General features: G+C 38.1%; 1 protein-coding gene across 4 annotated transcripts in view; it reads right to left on the bottom strand.

Moving 5' to 3' along the window:
* Nucleotides 1-3,991: 3,991 nt before the first annotated feature.
* The window catches only part of TUT7 (terminal uridylyl transferase 7), a 65,641-nt gene continuing 50,580 nt past the window's right edge, over nt 3,992-19,052 (bottom strand). For 3 of the 4 annotated variants that reach the window (XM_012500825.2, XM_030809217.1, XM_030809236.1), the window contains 2 exons: nt 17,563-17,888; nt 3,992-4,998 (listed from right to left, as the gene is read on the bottom strand). In XM_012500825.2, the coding sequence (XP_012356279.2) occupies nt 4,931-4,998; nt 17,563-17,888 (394 nt within the window). In that variant the 3' untranslated portion in view covers nt 3,992-4,930. Of the gene's footprint in view, nt 4,999-15,048; nt 15,113-17,562; nt 17,889-19,052 lie in introns of all 4 variants that reach the window. The other variant, XM_030809231.1, reaches the window with a different exon arrangement.

Genomic DNA, 19,052 nt, shown 5'->3' with positions numbered 1-19,052 from the left:
GGGGCCGGGCGCGTGGCTCACGCCCGTAATCCCAGCACTTTGGGAGGCCGAGGCGGGGAGATCACCTGAGGTCAGGAGTTCGAGACTAGGCTGGCCAACATGGTGAGACCCCATCTCTGCTAAAAATACAAAAATTAGCCGGGTGTGGTGGTGCACACCTGTCATCCCAGCTACTCAGGAGGCTGAGGCAGGAGAATCGCTTGAACCTGGGAGGCAGAGGTTGCAGTGAGCTGAGATCGTGCCACCGCACTCCCAGCCTGGGCAACGGATTGAGACTGTCTCAAAAAAAAAAGAAAGGAAGGAACAGAGAGAGAGACAGACAGACAGAAAGAAAGAATAAAGAGAGAAAAAGAAAGAAAATAAAGAAAAGAAAGAAACTGGGGGCCGGGCGCAGTGGCTCATACGTGTAATCCCAGCACTTTGGGAGGCCAGAGGCGGGCAGATTACTTGCCATCAGGAGTTCTAGACCAGCCTGGCCAACATGGTGAAACCCTGTCTCTACTAAAAATACAAAAATTAGCCGGGCATGGTTGCGGGCACCTGTAATCCCAGCTACCCGGGAGGTGGAGGTTGCAGTGAGGCAAGATCGCGCCACTGCACCCCAGCCTGGGTGACAGAGCGAGACTGCATCTCGAAAGAAAGAAACTAAAAAAGGGATGGGAGGGAGGAAGGGAGGGAGGGAGGGACATAGGAGGTGGTGTGGTGGGTTTGTTTCTTGGCCTTCATCTTTGACTACCTGGGGGTTTGGGATCTCATATCCTCCCTCCTACAGATACTGTGAAGATTCAATGAGTTAATACAGGAGAAGGCCTTAGAGGGGTGCAAGGCATACAGCCTCACACAAATGGTAATTGTTAATGAGTATTTAAAGATGCCATGTATTGTGAAACTACTATAATGGTGGATAGATATCATTATGCGTTTGTCAAAACCCACACAATGTACGCCACCAAGAGTGAACCCTAAGGTAAACTATGGGCACTGAGAGCTAATGATGTGTCCATGTAGGCTTAAGATTGTAACAAGTGTACCACTGTGGTGCAGAGTGACAGTGGGGCACTTGTGGAAACAAGGGATATATGCACCTCTGTTTTTCTGCTTAACTTTGCTGTGAACCTAAAACAGCCCTAAAATTAAAATTTAATAAAAATAAAAGATGCCGTGTCATTTTTTTCAGTTATTGACACATTACACAGTTGTGCAGCACTTTACAAGATTCAGAAAACTCCATGAGCATATTATATTATCTCATACTAGCCTCACAACTTTGAACTGAGTAGGGCAGAAGCTCTGGCATGGCAGTTTTACAGATGCTGAAACTCAAGGATTTTAGTAGAGAGCATTAGACACTATTGAAAACATCTAGTCCTCAATTTTCTGATTCAGGATCCTGTGTATGTTTAACAGACTTCTTTCCTCTATTTAATACCCACTATTTAACAAAAACAAACAAACAAGAAAATCCCACTATTCAGTTTTTAACTTGGTTAGTTGTTTTGCACATAAGCATTAAGTCACATAATCTACTTGTTAGTTTCTAATATCACTGGAAACTGGCACAAGTCCCTGAAATAATGTTATGTTAGAATAAATAATTTTCACGATTATTTAAGTAGTATGTGAGCTTATCTCAGAGCAGCAGCTGTCCAGTGGTGTCAAAATGAGGTGGGTGTGGGAAGTGTCAAAAGAGTTACAAGCTGTAACCACTTTTAGATTTCCGCTAATGTGTGACAGAACTTACAATAGGGAACTGTTTCACCCCGCACTTCAGGTATTAGTTTCATAGTTCTAGACATTTAAAAAAGTGTTTTCCTGGTAAGACCTCACTTGATTATCACAACTGTGTGGAAAGCCAAGAATGGTTTCCATTTTATAGGAATGGAAACTGAACTGCCTGAGATTAGGGGACTGCCACACAGTTGGAAAACGAGGTGGGCCAGACCTTGTCTAAGTCTAGAGTTCCATTCAGTGGAAAGTCTATATAGTTCTTGACTGCTGCTGTCCAAATATGCCTGCTTCCAAAGAAAAAACTACCGAGGGCTTTACAGTTTTACAGGGGTTTGTTAAATTCTGTTTTCAACGTGTGTGTGTATATTTTTGCTTGTAACACTGAACTCTATTGATGTATCTATCCAGGATCTTTTCCACTCAGGAAAGATTAAAAAAAAAGTAGAAGCCATTTGTCAAACATATTTCAAGAAGAAAAATACACTGAAGTTATCTAAGAACATTTAAAAACATTTTTGCACACTGCTGATACTGCACATTGGGCAAGTTTTGTTCTTGTTGTTTTTTGAGATGGAGTCTTGCTCTGTCGCTGAGGCTGGAGTGCAGTGGTGCAATCTTGGCTCACTGCAACCTCTGCCTCCTGGGTTCAAGTGATTCTCCTGCCTCAGCCTCCCGAGTAGCTGGGATTACAGACGCCCATTACCAAGTCTGGCTAATTTTTGTATATTTAGTACAGACGGGGTTTTGCCATGTTGGCCAGGCTGGTCTCGAACTCCTGACCTCAAGTGATCTGCCCGCCTCGGCCTCCCGAAGTGCTGGGATTACAGCGGTGAGCCACTGCATCCAGCCGAGCAAGAGTTTTAAACATCATAGATTGGGGCCACTGGACCACTGCTATACAAAAGAGATTTCATATTTTTGTTCCTGAGAGAAGGTGGCAAGGAGAACCTTGGTAGTGGGGCATTTGTACAGCTTAAGACAGATAAGCCGGCTGCACTTGAAAGATAGCTAGGCCAATGGACTTAGCAAAGAGCAGATGTTTTGGCATCCCAGCTGGGGCAGCAAGATGGGGCTGTGACCACATCCAAGTAAAGAATCAAGGGCAATCCATTATCCAGGCCTGCTGGCAAATACTGCTCATTGTCCCATGGATCCAGTGTGAGGTATTGAAAATCAAACAAAAGACCTAGTACTTTGGGCAGAAGCTACCATAAGGATCAGATTAAAATGTAGGAAACTTTTAATATCCTTAAAGGGATACAAGAAAACATGGCTCCTATGAAAAGGAAGAGAATATATGTAAACTAAAGAAATGAGAGGCAAAGGAAGGTCAGTGAGGTAAATTCCAAAAAATTAGAAGTGCAATGAGAAAATCCGTATTAGAAACAGGAAGCACCAGAATGACAGTAAAAATTAAGCCAGTCATGTAGAGATTAAACTTGAAGTTTTCCTAGCATGAAAAGTCACTGGATAGATGTATTTCTATATTGAGGTAATTTTCTTTCTGAATTACAGGGATAAAATTAAAAAACAGAAGCACCCAGGCAGAAAAACAAAACCTACAAGAGAACAAAAATTAGACTGGTCTTAGACTTGTCTTCTGCTATAATGCTAGAAAACAACAGAACAGAATCAATGGGCTTTTCAAAGAAAAGTGTGACAAGCATTGTAAGCCTAGTCGACTTTCATGCATGAGTTAAAGAGAAGAAACCAGAAGGGGGGCAGCTGAGGACGGTCACGTAGAGCAGCATCAGCCCAGGTTGCGTCATTGATTAGTTTGCGTTCAAAATGAGTAGGAAATGATCACTAATTCTTTCTACCATGGCCTCCAAATTCTGAAGTCTTTAATTTTGATATGATTTGTCTTTAGCTAGACTGTCTTCAAATAATTTTTTAAAAAAGAAGGGCACAGGGATGTGCGTCTTCTGAGTCCTCAAACATCCAGAATGTTCATCCAGCAAGCACCCCCGAGCCTCCTTGTCTACAAATTCCCTGCCCCCCCACCCCCATCTGTGCCTTTTATAACAACAAATTTATACGTTCCCAGAGCCTGGAACACACTGGATGTTAACACACCAATGATTGCAAGGGCACAAGTCAAAGGGAAGTCTGTGTACACTATTTTAGGGGAGTGTATTTGTCCTTTCTTCTTTTTTGTTAAACTCTTCTTACTATCATTCCCAATGTCCTCACTCCTTGATGGTTTTTTTTTTTTTTTCCAGGAAATTTAGGAATCTTTCACTAGAAAATAATGCAGATAAAATTACAGGTTGAAATTTTGATTTTATTTCAAAATGATAAATAAACCGAGGCATAGTTCTGACCAGGTACTATGTCGGCAGGGCTTTTGAAATTAAACAGTCCAGGAGGGCTCCAGTCAGACCCAGAATGACACCAGCCACACTTGTGACTGGCAGAGATAACCTCTTTGATCTTCAGGAATTTTAAAAGTTCTTCATCCTAATTTCTGAGTATCATAAAAAGTAAAAAGTACTTTCATTTTATTTTTCCTTTGAAAATGTTTTTAGTGGCAAACAGGACTACTTGTTTTCCTTACTTCATTTTTATAAGCATAGTAGTTATATGTCAATTTACTTAAAATTAGAGAGGGAAACTCCAGAGACCTGAGTGGCACTGCCCATCCCCTGAAGGCCCACATAAATAGGTACTCATGTTCATGTTATCATGTCTACAAATAGCAATAAAATGATGTCCGTAAATCGGAAGTACAGCAGTAGCAGTTAATACATATTTGATATGTGTTCACACCAGGATTCAGTAAACAACAATAAATATAATTTCCCCTCTTCAAAACAAAAAATGGATTTATACGGAAAAAGGGTTAATTTACTTGGGGTTTATCAGCACACCATTTTTAATGTGCTCTGAAAGAATTAAAAACCATGAATCTGTATTCACTGAATACCGGTTCATAGTTACATTTTTTCTTTTAACCTGGCTTAAATACATACATCATGACTTTCTATTAAAATCCTTAAATCTATGGGGATGTGTGGTAGATAAGACTATATTAAAAATTTTCCTCATTAACAATTTCATTAAATTAAAAAAAAATCTGACATTTCCCTTAAATGTTAAGTTGAAGCCTGATCTACACTGCTGTGTCCTGTGAAATGAACCTAATTTTCCGAGTGAATAGGAATGCCTGAGTGGCCATTTAGAGTGCTGCATTTTCCTTCCCTCATGATTCCTGCTGGGTCCTCTTCGCTGAGGCTTTTCCCTGAGTCATATATTTACTGGAAAGGCTACCTAGAGGAGGGGAAGAAACAAAACCCAATATAAATGAAACAAGCCTCACTTTATGACAAAAGCCATAAAATTACTTCTTATTAATTAGTCACAAAAGCTTCATACTAGAATTGGTCACTTGTTTTGAATCAAGTAATAAGACTAGATATTGAAAAGTATATATGCACATGATCAATTAAATATAAACTTAGTCAAAATTTTTTCTGAATGCAGACAGGTTCCTAGAGTGATCTCATTTTAATACATTTACATATTCACTATTTCCATGTTGGTACAGAGCACCAGACAAACTTAAGATTCTGCCTTGTATAATTCAGTATCTTCATTTGCAACCAAACAAAATAGATTGCAAAGAATTATCCGGCCAGAAATAAATATCTTAGATCATTACTCTGCAGATACGAAGCTGTGGATGGTAATCATTGTAGCAATAACTTATTGATATAAAAGGAAAAAAGGAAATTTATTATATTTACAGGTGGAGGACACAAATGAGGATTACTGATTAAAACCAATACCACAGAATAGTTACTAAATTTTGTTCTGGAGTCTGAACAAATAGATCAACGAAAAAACTGAAGAGACCTGAGAAATTCTTAAGTGATTATAGGTAACAAAGTAATACATAATGAAGTTTGCATTTCAAACCAATGGGGGAAAGTATGAATTATTCAATAACTGTATTATGTCAAATAAGTAATTTTGGAAGGGAAGAAGGGAGGTAGTTTCCCTCCTCACACCATATCCTTCTTCTCTACCCATTTCCAAGTGAACTACAGAATTAAATGTAACTATAAGAAAGTTAGAGCATAAGAAATATTGAGTATTTAGGTAATCCTGGGGTAGGTTAAGAGGTTCCTAAGCACACTACCATACTTAATGAACTTGTAAGTCACCAGAGAAAAGAATGAACACCAATAGATAACTAGGTAATGAAAAGGTAATATATAAAATAGAAAAAAAAATGGCATAAGTATATGAAAAAATTCAATATCAAGGGTAATCAATGAAATGCAAATTAAAACTATCAATTTTTGGTTGCCAAATTATTAGAAGGAAGAAGATCAGAAGGAGGTGGGTAGAAATTCTGCTAAATAAATATTCATAAAAACCTTATAATTTAACAATGCAAAGAACTTAAAATCCAAAACTTATGATATGACCAAGTATATGAGGAACTATGTACATAATAGAATATTAGGTATACACAGAAGGATAATAATATGAAAAAACAAGGTATAAAACTATATAAATAGCATTTTCAAAAAACTAAAATATACCCCACCAATCATGTATTTGGTGCCTCATTTTCTTTATCTGTAAAATGAGGACAATAATACCTGCCCCCTTGAAGTTATTGTGAAGATTAGATGAATACATGTAAAGCAATTGGAATAGTACTTGGTACTAGAAAATGCTTAATAAATGTTAACTATTATTATATTAATGTAAAAAGACAGGAAAACTTTATCCCCAAAACCTAAGTAGTAGTTAATGCTAGAATGGAGGGAGTATAGATGGTTTTTATTTTCTTCATTTTACTTAACATTACTTTCTAAATTTTCCACAGCAAACATAGTAAGTATGCAAATAAAAACATTCCCTAAACACATAGTTTTCAAAGCAGGACATGTAGATAAGCAACTCACAACGAAAAATATCAGCCAGGGCATTCAGTAAGAAATTTCAGTCAGGAAGAAACAAAGTACTCTATTGTTCTACCACTGTATTATTTATGCCACGAAGTGTCTACTAGTCTGCAGGCACCCATCTTCCATATTGTGAACTGCACAAAGTATGGAGATTCGGCTTTTCAGCCAGGCGGTGGCTCATGCCTGTAATCCCAGCACTTTGGGAGGCCAAGGCGGGCAGACTGCCTGAGCTCAGGAGTTCGAGACCAGCCTGGGCAACACAGGAAACCTTGTCTCTACTAAAATACAAAAAAAAAAAAAAAAAAAAAAAAAAAAAATTAGCTGGGTATGGCAGCGGCGCACTAGTAGTCCCAGCTACTCAGGAGGCTGAGGCAGGAGAATTGCTTGAACCCAGGAGTGGAGGTTGCAGTAAGCCAAGATCATGCCATTGCACTCCAGCCTGGGCGACAGAGCGAGACTCCATCTCAAAAAAGAAAAAAAAGAGATTAGGCTTTTCACTAGAGGAAAAAGTGAGGAAAATCTGAGGATCACTACCTCATACTTTATACACATATAAACTCTGGATGAATTAAAGGTCTAAATAGAAGAAACAAAGTTTTAAAGCTGTTAGAAGAAAATAGAGATGGATATCTTTATGACCTCAGGTTAGAGAAGAATTTCTGAAAGATGACCCTAAATTATGAACCAAATGATGATGAAAACTAATTATGGAAAACTAATAATTTATCTCAAAATTAAAAACTTTGGAATGGCAATACACACAAAAAGTTGAAACAAGATATACTGCAGGTAGACACTTGAAATTTATAAAATAATAAAAGAGCGGTATTCAGAATGAAGAACCTTTAAAAATTAATAGGGAAATAATTCAATGGGAAAAGGGGCAAATGATTTGGACAGACAATTCACAGAAGAGGAACTCCAAATGGCCAATAAACATGTAAAAAGGGCCTGTAATCCCAGCATTTTGGGAGGCTGAGGTGGGCGGACCACTTGAGGTCAGGAGTTCAAGGCCAGCCTGGCCAACATGGTGAAACCCTGTCTCTACTAAAAATACAAAAATTAGCCGGGTGTCATGGTATGTGCTTGTAATCCCAGCTACTCGGGAGACAGGAGGCAGGAGAATCGCTTGAATCCAGGAGGCAGACGTTGTGGTGAGCCGAGATTGTGCCATTGCACTCCAGCCTGGGCAACAAGAGTGAAACTCCATCTCAAAAAAAAAAAAAAAAAAAAGTAAAAGGGCCCCTTACATCACCAGAGTCATACAAATACACATGAGAACAACATCAAAGTAGTTTTCATCCATCAGACTTGCAAAAATGAAAATTCTGAAAAAAAAAAATCAAGTATTTGGAAGGATACATAGAAATGACCCACACACTGCTGGTGGGAGTTCTAATTATTTCAGCCAATACAAGGGTAATCTGATAGAATCTAACTAAAATGCACATAGCTATGACCTAACGATTTGACTTGTAGACACACAAACCCTAAAGAATCTCTCACACATGCTCAAGGGGACTTCCACAAGGATGTTCACTATAGCACTGTTAATAACAGCAGAATATTGAATACAACCTAAAATTGGGTAATAAATACATAGAATATTTTGTATTCACAGGGTGGAATACTGTAAAGAAAAAAACCCAAATCTAAAAACAGCAACATATAAAAATTTTAAAATAGATGAGGTCTAGTTTGTTGCCCAGTCTGGAGTGCAGTGCAGTGACTATTCACAGGTGCTATCATTGCATACTACAGTGTCAGATCTCCCGGGCTCAAGCCATCCTCCTGCCTCAGCCTCCTCAGTGGCTGAGACTGCATGCCCGTGCCACCATCCCCAGTTTGTAGGACATTCTTATTATATGCCATGATATGCCATTTAAATTTAAAAAGTCACGAAGGAGAAACATATGTTAAGGAATACATATGGAAGAGTACAAAAAATGAACCAGAAGGGGCTGGGCGCAGTGGCTCACACCTGTAATCCCAGCTACTTGGGAGGCTGAGGCAGAAGAATCACTGGAACCTAGGAGGTGAAGGTTGCAGTGAGCAGAGATCACACCACTACACTCCAGCCTGGGTGACAGAGGGAGACTTTGTCTCAAAAAAAAAAAAAGGAAACTTGGAGACTTAACCTCATAATAATGGATGTTTCTAGGGCTGAGAGGGACATGACAGAGGAAACGATGTTGGTGATGGTAACCAAGGCGCTTCCACTACCTCAGTGACAAGTCTTTTATTTAAAAAAAAAAAAAAAAAAAAAAAGATTGAGCCAGGCACAGGCGGCTCATGCCTGTGAGCTACTTGGGAGGCTGACGTGGGAGGATTTCTTGAGCCCAGGAGTTCGAGGTTGCAGTGAGCTATGATTGTGCCACTGCACTCCTACCTGGGTGACAGAGTGAAACCTTCTAAAAGAAAAAAAAAAAATTGAAAAACAATGCCAATTCTCTAGATGGTAAGTTAGTTATTGTTATACTGCTACTTGTCCCTGTTTCTGTTTTTCCCAAAATGTTAAACCCTTTGGTAAGTATAGTACTAGTAGTTTTACTACTGTAGCATTTAAACATGTGATCTACTATATCAGAAAAATCTTCACTATACTTGAATATAAAATATTTGCGTGTAAAAAAACAAAAATACTAGAAATAACACATGAATGAATTTTTATATAATATAGAGGAATAATATGGCATTTATAAAATTTGGTAAGCATGATAAGAAACCATGCAAAAGTTCGCTAGATCACACTATTAAAACAAACATTCATCTGTATGGCAAACACATATAAGTGAGGTTAAAAGAATAATAAACTGGGTCGGGTAGAGTGGCTCACGCCTGTAATCCCAGCACTTCTGGAAACTGAGGAGGATCATCTGAGCCCAAGAGTTCAAGACGAGCCTGGGCAACATGGCAAGACCCTGTCTCTACAAAAAAATTTTAAAAATCAGCTGAGTGTGGTGTTGTTCCCTTATGGTCCCAGCTACTCGGGAGACTGAGATGGGAGGATCGCTTGAGAGTTCAAGGCTGTAGTAAGCTATAATTGAGCCACTGCACTCTAGCCTGGGTGACAGTGAGACCCTGTCAAGAATACTCCAATACAAAAGTACAAAGAAAGACAGATGAAATCATGTAAAAAAAATGGTAAAGTTCAATGGTAATAATAGGAATTCAAGCAGGTATAAAATGAAAAAAAGACTATCCCAGTGAAGTCAGGGTAGGGGAAACAATGTCACTGACTCTCCGGGATTGTCAACAATCACAATTTGGGAATACTGGCATCACTGTCAAAATGTGCATACTTTTAAACCTATCATTCTTATGAGCGGGAATGTATCCTGATGAAATAACTAGACAAATATGTGACTATTCATTAGAGTGTTTTATATAAATGGTGCTCTTCCAACCTGGGTCCATGTGTTCCTGAGCCTACCTGACAGGGTATGTGGTTTGATCTTGGTTCACTGCAGCCTCCACCTCCCAGGTTCAAGTGATTCTCCTGCCCTCAGCCTCCTGAGCAGCTGGGATTATAGGCGCACACCAGTACACCTGACTAAATTTGTATTTTTAGTAGAGACGGGGTTTCACCATGTTGGCCAGGCTGGTCTTGGAACTCCCAACCTCAGGTGATCCACCCGTGTCGGTGTCTCAAAGTGCTAGGATTACAGGCGTGAGCCACAGCGCCCGGCCACAAGGATAGTTTTAAGAGAGTCAATTTCCAGCTCTTCAACTTCCATATGTACTCTTTCTTAAAAATTATATGCCTGTGAATGCCTTTGTGGTCAAGGCTTAGGCTGGTTTTCAGGAATCACTCCACCTGTCCTTTCTAACTCCCCTTTCACAATTATTCACCTACTTTACGAAAGAAAGGCGTATCCCCTAACCAGTCAAATCTTACTGTGGTGTATTGCCATGAGGCAAAAAAAACCCAGAGAAGAGGAAAAGCAAACAAAATGCTGGTATCTGTGGTGAATGTAAACGCCTCTAATAAAAATCCAAATTTTTAGCTTTCATAAAATTACATTGATAGTGGATGATCATTACAAATAATTTTTGATGATACATCACTGTGATTTTTGGTCATGTAATTAAGAAGGAATCAAAATAATTGAGTGGCGCTATTGTAATATATCTTCTATTCCCAAACTCAAAGTATTTCTATTATTTTTAATTTGCTATCACAAAGAATATTGGGGTTTTTCCATTTTTATCAACTATAAAAACAAGAAAATTAGGGATAGAAAAGGAACAGTTTCATTCATGCAGTAAATAATATCGACCCAAAGATACATGAATGTATAGGGAAAAAATCTCATCTTTCTTATTAAATAAAAGTTGTTGTAAGTAAACATAAAAAGTAATTATTATTTTTTTAATATTTATTATTATTATATTTTAAGTTTTAGGGTACATGTGCATAACGTGCAGGTTTGTTACATATGTATACATGTGCCATGTTGGTGTGCTGCACCCATTAACTCGTCATTTAGCATTAGGTATAAAAAAAAGTAATTTTTAATTAAAATTTGTAACATTTGTTTTGATCAATTATATATTCTAATAATTGTGAAAACTCAATATAGAAGATATTTTCATCCTTTGAGATTTAATAAAAAGCTTAAAAATTCAATTTATAGAAAATAGGGTCTAGCTTGTCGCCCCTGTCATTTTTGTTGCAGATAAGCATGATAAGCTACTCAATAAAATATTTGAAAATATGTGTAATAAAAATACATCATCTCAGGGAGAAGTTCAAACAAACAAACAAAATATATCATCTTATGCTGAAATTCTGTAGAAGTACAACAAAGGAATTCAAGGAGGAAAGGGAAATGATATATAATTTTTGCCTGTTAAAGAAGAGCTGAGCTGTATATAAATGATGGTGGGTATGAAAAAGCAATAATATTTATACTTCATTTGATACATTTAAGGCTGATATAAAGTTTTATTTTAAAATGTCAGTATTTACAGCCCCCTCCCCCAAGAAATTACATGCTTTGCAACTACAATGAAAGATTTAGGTATCAACTTTAAGTACAAGGAAATATATGGACTTTCAATATTTTGGGAAAGAATATGCAAGCACAAGTTGTGAAGACACTTGATATATCAAATATGTGAAAACAGCCAGTCCATTAATAAGACATGATTAAATAAACAATGGTATATTAATACACTAGAATATTCAAAGAAGGGTATCAACAAGAATGATCTATATTCACTGACAATGAGCTCTCCCCATACTATTTTAAAAAGTATTTCTATTATTTTAAGCTTATTATCATAAAGAACACTGGTTTTCGTTTTTTAAAATAAGCAGGCTTTAAAATTCTGGTCAATGATAAAAGCTGTAAAAGAATACATCACCATGAGGGCAAAAAGACATCCACCAATCTCTTAACAGCAACTCCAATTTTTCAGATTTCAAGCCATGAGATTAAAATGGAATAAATAAATAGACAGAGGTAGTTTTGTTTTGTTTTTTTTTTTTTTTTTTTTTTTTTGGTAATTTTCTTTACCAAAAAAAGGGTAGGAAGATTAAGGAATAGAAAAAAAATTAGTTTTCTGAGATTCTCATACTGAATAAATTGTCATACATAAACCAGAGTCATCAACTTAAGCATAAAAATCAGTTTATCACTGTGGTACCACATCTCTACATCCTTTTGTTAAAAATTTCCATTATTTGTTTGTCCTATACGTTAGAAGAGATAAATTACAACAAGTGTTTGTTAACCACAGTAACAAAGGGCAGTGATAATTTATTGAGTGATGAGATGTGTTGGATGCTGTGTTAAGTGCTTTATCTACATGAACTTAATCCTTACAATAGTCCTGTGAGGTGTTAGCACCAATTTGCCAAAAAGGAAACTGAGGCACAGAGAGGTTGCATAACTTGACAGAGGTCACAACTAGTAAATGGTTGGGCTGGATTTCAAACTCAAGTGTCTCACTCTAAAACTCATGTTCTTGACCATTCTCCTGCTTTGTCTTTTTATTCCTTCCAAATAAGTTCACCTCTGATCAATAAAACCTACTGAATATCTAAGGCATTGTGTGCAGGGGGTAGAGGGGGAGGGAGGTAACAACGAAGAGCAAGGACATTCATGGGAATTTCTATCTACTATGATCTCCTTTGGGAGTAAACTATATGCAACCAGAGGAAAGGATGGGGGTAGGTATCAGGAGAGGAAAGAGAACTTGACTGAGTGCCTACTCTGGGCAGTACTTTAATCTTCTTAGCACCCTATGAGAAAAACGATGTTAACACCAATTTTATAGATGACACATCTGGAGCTCAGAGAAACCACATCTCTTGCCTAAGGTCAATACACCATATATGAGAGTAGGGGCTGTCTGTATCAACATGCTTTCTTGAGAAACTACAAGTGGGCCAAAGACATACTTAGTACTATAGAAAGGAAGAGCTGTGGGGAAATTAATACCACTTACAGGTGAGATACAGTTCACATTTATAACAACATAGATAATTTGGATACATATATCACAGATAAACTAGACAGCTATATCATCTGACATATACTTATTTGGAAGAGTCTAATTTATTGGATAGGATAGATTTTAACCACCTATAAATGTCTTCTTTTTTCTGGTATAAAGTAACATAATTATTGCAATACATTTTTCCTGTAGTAAATTTAAGTTAATACTTTTTTTCCAGTTGCTCAAAAGATTTATAAATATGTAGGTTTTTTACTCAGAAGATAATTACAGAAATCGTAACTTATTGTCAATGCCATTTCTAGGTATATGCCTAGCATCTATATTTCTCTCTCAATTGAACAATGCTGGCACTGGAAGACTTGGTGATACCCTGAAGGAATAACATCAATGCAATCACCACCATGAACCTTTTCTCCTTTTCTCTGCTCTCACTATATGCAGGCACTGTTCTAAGTACTTTTACATGGATTTCTCAACATCCCTGTCAGGTATTATTATTACCCCCCTTTTACACATGAGAAAACTGAGGCATATGGAGGATAAGGCAGTCTCTCAGGATCACAAAGCTAGAAATTACACCCACGTAATTGTAAACACTATGCTACGTTATTCTCAGCAAAATGAACACCTTGGCTACGCAAGAATTAGTTTTTTTTCCCCTATATAAAGTGTTCAGAAAGTATCTGCTCAAGGCTGAAGCTTATGGCCAGGTGTGGCAGCTCATATCTATCATTTTAGTATTTTGGGAGGCCAAGGTGGGAGGATCACATGAGGCCAGGAGTTCAAGACCAGTCTGGGCAACATAGTGAGACCACATCTCTACAAATCGGGAGGCTGAGGTGGCTTGGTTTCTAAGTAGCTACCCTGCTTCCACACAGCAGCCATAATGAACCTTTTAAAACAGGATTCAGATAATATCACTCCTTGGCTCAAAACCCTACAATAGTCTCTCATTTCACTCAGAGGGAGAAAAAAAAACAACAAAAACAGTACCTACCACTGCTGAAGGCGCTTCATAACCTAGATCTATCCACCCTCTGACTTCATCTCTACCACTCACTCACCCTCCTGCCCGCTCCACTTTCTTTTTTTTTTTTTTCTAATTTCTTCTGTCTCTCAAGTTTCCAATCCTGTTCCACTCCTGCCACACTGCCTCAGTGATGCTGTAGGACAACACCTGTTTCCATCTCTGAGTTTACCAGTCTAACAGCAATTTCCCCGGACTGGCCCCTTTGTTTCATTTGATTCTTTGCTTAAATGTTACTTTACCAGAGAGGTTGCCTCCTTAGCCAACCATTCTCTTTCCCTTTTCTTGTTTTGTTATTTCTTCCTAGCATTTGCCACCACATGACATATTATCTCTGTATCTCTTTATTGTCTACCTCTTCTGAGAAGGATGTGGAGTAAATGAGAGAAGGGGCTTTGCTTGTTCACTGCTGTATCTTCAGTGTTGAGGCCAGTGTCCTGAACTTGGAAAGGGAGGGGAGAGGCTGGATAACTATTTGTTGAAAGAATGAATAAATGAAGTAGCTGAGAGGTAACAGTGGAGTTCAGGCTAAAGGTTACTTTTTTTCCTTACTTTGTGTGTGGCAAATACTCCCCAGGAGGAGAAAACACTGCTGGCAAGACAGCAGCAACAAAAAGCATGGGACTGGAACAAATAATTGAAGACTCTGGTTGCCACTCATGGGTGGTATAAACATCACTTGGAATTTACAAAACACACAGGCCCATGCTTAACCACTGAAGAATTAGCTTTAGGAAATAAAGGTAGAGGATGGGCAACCGTATGTTTTAAAGTTCCCCCAAGTGATTCTGATGTCCAATCCCTGTTAAAAGCATGTATTCAGAGAAAGAGTCTCAAAAGGCATGTGGTAAAGTATGCAGTAAATAAAATAACACACATTTGTTTTTTTTAAAACCCACATACCTGACTGGGGACTCAAAAATATTGTTGTTTTTTGTTTCTTTTTGTCTTCATGTAAAAGCACTGCCTAAAAAATGAAATAGACTGGTTTACAAAATCGAAAGGAAGAGCATCTGAAACAGCCTTAAAACTGAAACCATATCCAAGCAGAGCTGAAATAAGGAATGTGGGTGGCAGAATTTTGCAAGTTAACTGAAAAGCAAGACCACGGGCAGGAGTTCTGAAACAAGGCCCTGCCATCCGGTGCCCAGTAAGCCTCACCACGCACCACACCCGCGCGACACAGACAGGAGTGCTGCGGGTCAGCCAGAGGAAGGAGGGCCCGGGCTGCCAGCACAGCGCAAGGACCTGGTGCAGAGCTGAGAGCACTCAGGGAGCAGCTCCTGAGTGAACAGATGACAGACACGCCTCCTTCTCCGTTTGAGCTAGGTTTACCTGAACAAATAGACCAGTTGGTTTCAATGGGACAGGTGAGGGGGATCCAAACATACAATCTGATTTAGACATCCCTAAAAAAGAAATTAGCACTTTTTGTTCCTACTTTAAATTGAAAGCAGTAGCCCTGTTTTCAAACTTTCACACAGAGACTTGGTGTGACAGAAGCTCCACTCAGTACACTGTGTGGACAAAGGAGCAAATATCTGAAGAAACAAGAGAGAGCAGCATAATTTTTAGACAGGAAGAAGCAGCTGATTATTTTTTAACTGCCGCCAAAGGAAATTCCTTATATCTATCCCCATGCCTCCACTGTCATTTCACTTTTAAAATATGATGACTACTAACTTTAATGTGTCAAGACTGCATTCTGGAGGGACCACATTTCTAGATAAGTGCTCTTCCTTATGCTTGATAATCCCCCTGCCACCCAGACTACCCGCCCCCCATCTTTTTGAGTTGCTGCTGTCCCCACAGGCTGCCAAAATCATTGGTCTAACTGTTGTGAGAGCTTCCCTAGTACACAACTTAAAACTTGCTGCTAGCGAGAAAAAAGAAATTCATCAAAGCTGGGGCAAATTCTCCACTTTGTTGTACCAAAGAGGAAGACTGTAACAATGTTTCAGTCACGAGTAATCAACACAGGCCTTGAGAATAGGGAATATTTGGGGAATAATTTTGGGAATAATTTTGGGAATACTATTTAAAACTTATCTATACTATTTACAGTTTCCTTACCTGTAAAACAGCAGATACTAATGCATTTAATGAAGCTGTTGTAAAAATTAAATGAAATTATCCATGTAAAGTACTTAAAATAGTGCCTAACTCATAGTGAATGCTCAATGAATGTTAGCAACTATTATTATTGTAATTTCTTTTAAATACATTTTCCTCTTAAAACAACAAAAGAAAATCACTTTATTCTGGTATATGTCCCATGTGAGCAGCTAAAGCTGTATCTTTCATAAACATTTAAACCCTACTCTAAAAATAATAGATAAAAAATTTTAAATATTTTTCTTTTCATATAAAGCTCCTTTAAAAAAGAATGGGTATGATCTAAAAATCTCCTGTCTTAAAAAAAGATACACTATATTGCTGAATATGATAAAATAAAATAGAAGAGAGGTATTCTTGTTCCAAGAACTATACACATGGAGTATTTTAAGGAAACTGTAAAGCAGCTGACACTTTATGCTGTCCACAAACATATATATACAACTGAGGATAGCGACAGGATTGACTTTAATTAGAAAAAAATTACTTCCCAATATTTCTTTTCTATGCTTATCAAATTTCATCACTTGCACAGTTCTGAGAAGTGAGAATGTAAATTGCTTTGTAAATCATTACTTATTATACACACACAAGGTACCCTTATAGTTAGTAGTCTGCTTAAAAGGTGCCTACAATAGACATTTCACCCATTTAGCAAAAATGGCCAATTTGTACTTAACAACTCAAAGGGGCCAGATTTGTGGATGGTGTTAATGACTGCTAATAGATATTTTCTTCGTCATAAGAATAATCATGCTCACTTGTAGAAAATCAAAATGACAAAATCTACAGAAAAAAATCTTCCATAATTCCCCTCTGCAGATTCACCCACTGCTAACTATGCAGCCTATTTCTTTCTGTTCCCTTTTCTATGCATGTGCCTGTGTGTGGCTCACCTGTGTACAGAGCATGGTGTCCTGAGATTAACTCTAGCTACCGCCACCCCTTTGAATTGATTTCACAAGTACATATACCAAGTAGCAAAGCTCAAGTTGCAGCTTCTTTTCTGGTCACTGAGGCTACATTTGCAGGTACCAGGGATGACTACACTTTCACCTCACTGATAATCTTAGAAAAGTTCACCAAATGACTCTCATAAGACTCTAAATAAAGCCAGGAATAAGATATATGGAGGATCAACATTAAAGGAGGGGGAAGGATTTTACTTTCTTAAAAACAAGATCTTTTTTGAGTAAATATATTGGTAAAGAAATAAAGATAACTAAAATAGTAAAGAGCTCTAAAAAGGAGATTTCCCTTGAGATGTTAGAGCAAACATCAAGGTGTGATAGGTGTCCATACCTGAAGAGCCTTTAAACTGTGGGCATTCCTTTTTAATGTGCCCTTCTCTTCCACAAATAAAACAACGTTTTTCTCTTAAGTCTTTGTCATCCTGTCTCTTCCATTTTTCTACTGGTGGCCTGAGGATCTTCTCCCTCCCCAAGTCAGCAGCTGCCCGCGTTGGCTTGGCTTTCTGAGGTGTGCACTGTATGGGCTTATCTTCTTTTGTTGACACATCCTTTTCTGTGTACTTGTTGTGAATTTCTTTGTCCTCTTTGCTTCTTTTTTCCTTGTTCTCAGGGTATCTTTGGTTCAGGGCATCTTCCTGATCTCGCCGCCGTCTTACTCTGTGGAAGATATCATATTAGTAGCAAAAATCTAAACAGAAGCCTAAGAAAATATTAAGGCAATTCCCAAAATATTAAGGCAATTCTAGATTTAAGAGACAACCAGGAATAGAAAGTATTAAAAGGAAAAGCAAGAACCTAAATGAAAATCCATCTTCTCTATTAAGATGCTCCCTCAGGGTTTAAGGGTGCAGTTTTTCTTCTTCATTTTCAAAGTTGCTCTAGTGCTGTAAAACCAATAACTGCAATTAGTGGCACTCCTTGGTTGAATGCCTACTTTGACACTGATGTAATGAAAGGCAAATCATCCGTGGAGTGATTTCTTGAACAGCCTTTCTGGCGCATTAGCATTCTTTCTTTACTTGGCACTGGAAATTTTAGATGTGAAGGCTTAAATTCACAAAGGAACAATGGTTATAAGATTTATGCTCTTAAAATGTCAAAATCATTGCTCCCTTGTCCTAATAATCACTGATTTTTGAGTAATGAAAAAAAGGACTGAAAAAAAAAAAGCTTCCCAAATTCCAGATGGTAACCTAATTTGAGCACCATGTTTTAAAATATAATTGTACAGTTAAAAACACCACCACTACCACCCAAAACAACGTGTCCCAGGCAAGCAAGTAAAAACATGTCTCTCTTGCCCCCCCAATAAATGCCACCAGAAGAAAGCATGGGGACTAAACTGCATGGCTTACCTACTCACAACAATTATTAAGGGTTAAGTGGAATACAAACAAAGAGTGCTAAAATCCAGTGAACTGTTTGTGAATATAAATCCCAACGTGCTGAACAGTTACTGTACATTAGAAATGTAACTGAGATCCTGAAGGAACTCATTTGACTGTTTACTGACTGAAATGATTCTGAACCTCTCACTACTGTAAAAAGGAAGAATTTTTGTTTCCTCTTTTCACCATGTTGGCAAGGCTGGTCTTGAACTCCTGGCCTCAAGTGATCCGACCGCCTTGGCCTCCCAAAGTGCTGGGATTACAGGCATGAGCTACTACACCTGGGCTTTTTTTTTTTTTTTTTTTTTTGAGACAGAATCTTGCTCTGTTGCCCAGGCTGGAGTGCAATGGCGTGATCTGGGCTCACTGCAATCTCCGCCTCCCGGGTTCAAGTGATTCTCCAACCTCAGCCTCCCAAGTAGCTGGGACTACA

The sequence above is a fragment of the Nomascus leucogenys genome, chromosome 1a, assembly GCF_006542625.1.
Source record: "Nomascus leucogenys isolate Asia chromosome 1a, Asia_NLE_v1, whole genome shotgun sequence".
Lineage (NCBI taxonomy): Eukaryota > Metazoa > Chordata > Mammalia > Primates > Hylobatidae > Nomascus > Nomascus leucogenys.
The sequence above is the reverse complement of the archived record's forward strand: the minus strand, read 5'-3'. Positions and strand labels throughout refer to the sequence as shown.